Source organism: Sardina pilchardus, chromosome 12 (genome assembly GCF_963854185.1).
Source record: "Sardina pilchardus chromosome 12, fSarPil1.1, whole genome shotgun sequence".
Lineage (NCBI taxonomy): Eukaryota > Metazoa > Chordata > Actinopteri > Clupeiformes > Clupeidae > Sardina > Sardina pilchardus.
Genome location: NC_085005.1, coordinates 32,324,317 through 32,329,316, shown reverse-complemented (window position 1 = coordinate 32,329,316; position 5,000 = coordinate 32,324,317). Strand labels below are relative to the sequence as shown.

The 5,000-nt window shown below is 49.2% G+C and overlaps 1 protein-coding gene across 1 annotated transcript in view; it reads left to right on the top strand.

Annotated features, from left to right (window-relative positions):
* The window catches only part of actr10 (actin related protein 10), an 18,872-nt gene that overhangs the window by 8,032 nt on the left and 5,840 nt on the right, over window positions 1–5,000 (top strand). The window contains exons 9-12 of the mRNA XM_062550921.1: window positions 1–73; window positions 861–934; window positions 3,108–3,189; window positions 4,539–4,740. The exon at window positions 1–73 is cut by the window's left edge and continues 7 nt beyond it. Coding sequence (XP_062406905.1) covers window positions 1–73; window positions 861–934; window positions 3,108–3,189; window positions 4,539–4,740 — 431 coding nt within the window. The remainder of the gene's footprint in view (window positions 74–860; window positions 935–3,107; window positions 3,190–4,538; window positions 4,741–5,000) is intronic.

Below are 5,000 nucleotides of genomic sequence, written 5' to 3'. Positions count from 1 at the left end.
CTGCTTTGTGAGTGACCTGCAGAGGGGCCTGAAGATTCAGGAGGCCAAGTTCAACCTGGACGGAACTGCGGAGGTAAGAGGCGGGCCAGCCAGAACACTGGAACATCCACTCATCACGGCGTAGTACGCTGTGCGCTAGAAAACGATTCTTCTGTTGTTCTGGTTATCCACCGTAACCTGCACTGTGTAGTGAGTGAGTCGATATCCAACGTAACCTGCACTGTGTAGTGAGTGAGTTATTCTGGTTATCCACCGTAACCTGCACTGTGTAGTGAGTGAGTTACTCTGGTTATCCACCGTAACCTGCACTGTGTAGTGAGTGAGTCGTTATCCGCCGTAACCTGCACTGTGTAGTGAGTGAGTCGTTATCCACCATAACCTGCACTGTGTAGTGAGTTAGTTGTTCTGGTTATCCATCGTAACCTGCACTGTGTAGTGAGTGAGTCGTTATCCACCGTAACCTGCACTGTGTAGTGAGTGAGGAGTTATTCTGGTTATCCACCGTAACCTGCGCTGACTTTTGATCCCTTGTCCTCTCTATTCACCATCTCAGCTGCTCTCTACTCTTTGAGGGTTGTTGTTTGGCCAGGGTGTCCAGTTAGATAACAAACGACAATAGCAGACCAGTTCCAGAATAGATGTGATAAGTTGGGGCCAGATGTTGGCTTTGCTGCTTCATTTTGGAGTAGCGCTAGATCTGAGTAGATCTGTCTTAATTAGCGGAGTTGTCCCCCACCCCTACGGGACTTAAAACAGGCTCTTCATTAAACATTTCTCAACATCACAAACAGCTTCTTTGTTTAAATTTCAGCACGCGTAACTTTTAATTGTTGTTCTGTTTGTTTATTTGTTTATTTTAGCGGCCAGCCCCTCCCCCTGATGTTGACTACCCTCTGGATGGGGAGAAGATCCTGCACATCAAAGGCTCCATACGGTGGGTACACTACTATACCATACTGAGCTCCATACGGCGGGTACACTACTATACCATACTGAGCTCCATACGGTGTGTACACTACTATACCATACCCACCACTGAGCTCCATACGGTGGGTACACTACTATACCATACCCACCACTGAGCTCCATACGGTGGGTACACTACTATACCATACCCACCACTGAGCTCCATACGGTGGGTACACTACTATACCATACCCACCACTGAGCTCCATACGGTGGGTACACTACTATACCATACCCACCACTGAGCTCCATACGGTGGGTACACTACTATACCATGCCCACCACTGAGCTCCATACGGTGGGTACACTACTATACCATACCCACCACTGAGCTCCATACGGTGGGTACACTACTATACCATACTGAGCTCCATACGGTGGGTACACTACTATACCATACTGAGCTCCATACTACACTACTATACCATACCCCCCACTGAGCTCCATACGGTGGGTACACTACTATACTATGCCCACCATTGAGCTCCATACTACACTACTATACCATACCCACCACTGAGCTCCATACGGTGGGTACACTACTATACTATGCCCACCATTGAGCTCCACACTATACTACTATACCATACTCACCACTGAGCTCCACACGGTGGGTACACTACTATACCATACTGAGCTCCATACTACACTACTATACCATACCCACCACTGAGCTCCATACGGTGGGTACACTACTATACCATACTGAGCTCCATACTACACTACTATACCATACCCACCGCTGAGCTCCATACGGTGGGTACACTACTATACCATACCCCCCACTGAGCTCCATACGGTGGGTACACTACTATACCATACCCCCCACTGAGCTCCATACGGTGGGTACACTACTATACCATACCCCCCACTGAGCTCCATACGGTGGGTACACTACTATACCATACCCACCATTGAGCTCCATATGGAGTGGATGCTTTGTGCAGAGTGAATGTGGGCAGTGTGTGTATAGTGCACTGGTGTAGTGGTGCATAAAAAAAGAAGATTTAAACCATTAAACCATTTTAAATCTCTCTGAACTCAAAATGGCTTCTCAAATGATCTGGTGACTGTATATTTCTGTAGTTGAATTTTTCTCTTTCATAAAGCAGCTTCACCTTCTGGGCCTTGCCCATCGTCTCTTGGTGTTTTAAGCCCCCAACGGTGTCTTCAAGGCAGCGCTGCCTGGAAGGCGCTAGGGTTAGGGTCAGGGTTAAGGTTAAGGTTAGGGGTTAGGGTCAGGGTTAAGTTTAGGATTAGGTGCCTTTAAGATGACTATGGCAGCGCTGCCTGGAAGACGCTAGGGTTAGGAATGGGTTAAGGTTAGGGTTAGGGTCAGGGTTAAGTTTAGGGTTAGGAATGGGTTAAGGTTAGGGTTAGGGTCAGGGTTATGTTGAGGATTAGGTGCCTTTAAGATGACAAAGGCAGCGCTGCCTGGAAGGCGACGTTGAGGGCTTAAAACACCATTGAGCGTTAGCCTGGCGCGCCCTCCCAGTGACGTAGCCTAACACCTTCGGCGTTGCTGTCGCTGGTCTGGCCAACTGCTCATCGGGCAGGATTTCTGAATTCCCCAAAACTGCGGAACTGCCCCCTTTTTTTGGTTTAAAAAATTGGTTTAAACTCTGCAAACTCCTTTCTGACATCGACCAGTAGCAAATCGAGGCACTTAAAGGAGGCGGGTCAACCAAGCGCTTGGAGAAGCTGTTGAGAAGAGGCTCTTGGTCAGACCAAAGTCTCGCAGAGCCTTTAAAGTCGATGGCAATTAGGCTAATCGAGCGTAGCGTCCGAGTCCAGCTGGGTGGTTTGGTTCTGTGGAGCTCTGTGTGGCTCTGTGTTCTCTGATCTGTCTATTGAGATGCTGTGCTCTGGTTCTGCTTGGCTCTGTGTTCTCTGATCTGTCTAATACTATTGAGATGCTGTGCTGTCTATTGAGGTGCTGTGTTCTCTATTGAGATGCTGTGCTCTGGTGGGTTCTGCTGGGTTCTGTGTTCTCTGATCTCTATTGAGGTGCTGTGTTCTCTATTGAGATGCTGTGCTCTGGTGGGTTCTGCTGGGTTCTGTGTTCTCTGATCTCTATTGAGGTGCTGTGATCTGGTTCTGTGTTCTCTGATCTCTATTGAGGTGCTGTGCTCTGCCCACAGGGACTCGGTGATGGAGATGCTTTTTGAGCAGGACAATGAGGAGAAGTCCGTGGCCACACTCATCCTGGACTCTCTGGTGAAGGTGAGACACACACACACACACACACACACACACACACACATACTGTATATAGTCACTCTCATCCTGGACTCTCTGGTGAAGGTGAGACACACACACACACACACACACACACACACATACTGTATATAGTCACTCTCATCCTGGACTCTCTGGTGAAGGTGAGACACACACACACACACACACACACACACACATACTGTATATAGTCACTCTCATCCTGGACTCTCTGGTGAAGGTGAGACACACACACACACACACACACACACACACACACACATACTGTATATAGTCACTCTCATCCTGGACTCTCTGGTGAAGGTGAGACACACACACACACACACACACACACACACACACACATACTGTATATAGTCACTCTCATCCTGGACTCTCTGGTGAAGGTGAGACACACACACACACACACACACACACACACATACTGTATATAGTCACTCTCATCCTGGACTCTCTGGTGAAGGTGAGACACACACACACACACACACACACACACACACATACTGTATATAGTCACTCTCATCCTGGACTCTCTGGTGAAGGTGAGACACACACACACACACACACACACACACACACACATACTGTATATAGTCACTCTCATCCTGGACTCTCTGGTGAAGGTGAGACACACACACACACACACACACACACACACACACACACACACATACTGTATATAGTCACTCTCATCCTGGACTCTCTGGTGAAGGTGAGACACACACACACACACACACACACACACACACACACATACTGTATATAGTCACTCTCATCCTGGACTCTCTGGTGAAGGTGAGACACACACACACACACACACACACACACACATGCTGTATATAGTCACTCTCATCCTGGACTCTCTGGTGAAGGTGAGACACACACACACACACACACACACACACACACACATACTGTATATAGTCACTCTCATCCTGGACTCTCTGGTGAAGGTGAGACACACACACACACACACACACACACACACACACACATACTGTATATAGTCACTCTCATCCTGGACTCTCTGGTGAAGGTGAGAGAGAGACACACACACACACACACACACACACACACACACACATACTGTATATAGTCACTCTCATCCTGGACTCTCTGGTGAAGGTCAGATATAGAGAATGGTCCTCCCTGACATACTGTAACCATAACCATAAGCATGATGAGATGATGGCTACAGTTCCTTACATTTACATTACATGTACATTTCCATTTACATTACATGTACATTTCCTTTGGGATTAATTAAAGTGTCTGTCTGTCTGTCTGTCTGTCTGTCTGTCTGTCTGTCTGTCTGCCTCCCTCTCCTCCCCCAGTGTCCAATAGACACGCGGAAGGCCCTGTCGGAGAACATCGTGGTGATTGGTGGGACGGCGATGCTGCCGGGCTTCCTGCACCGTCTGCTGGCTGAGATCCGTCTGCTGGTGGAGAAGCCCAAGTACCAGCACGCCCTCGCCACCAAGAGCTTCAAGCTGCACAGCCCGCCCGCCAAGCCCAACTGCACCGCCTGGCTCGGAGGTACACACACACACACACACACACACACACACACACGCCCTGGCCACCAAGAGCTTCAAGCTGCACAGCCCGCCCGCCAAGCCCAACTGCACCGCCTGGCTCGGAGGTACACACACACACACACACACACACACACACACACACACACACACACACACGCCCTCGCCACCAAGAGCTTCAAGCTGCACAGCCCGCCCGCCAAGCCCAACTGCACCGCCTGGCTCGGAGGTACACACACACACACACACACACACACACAC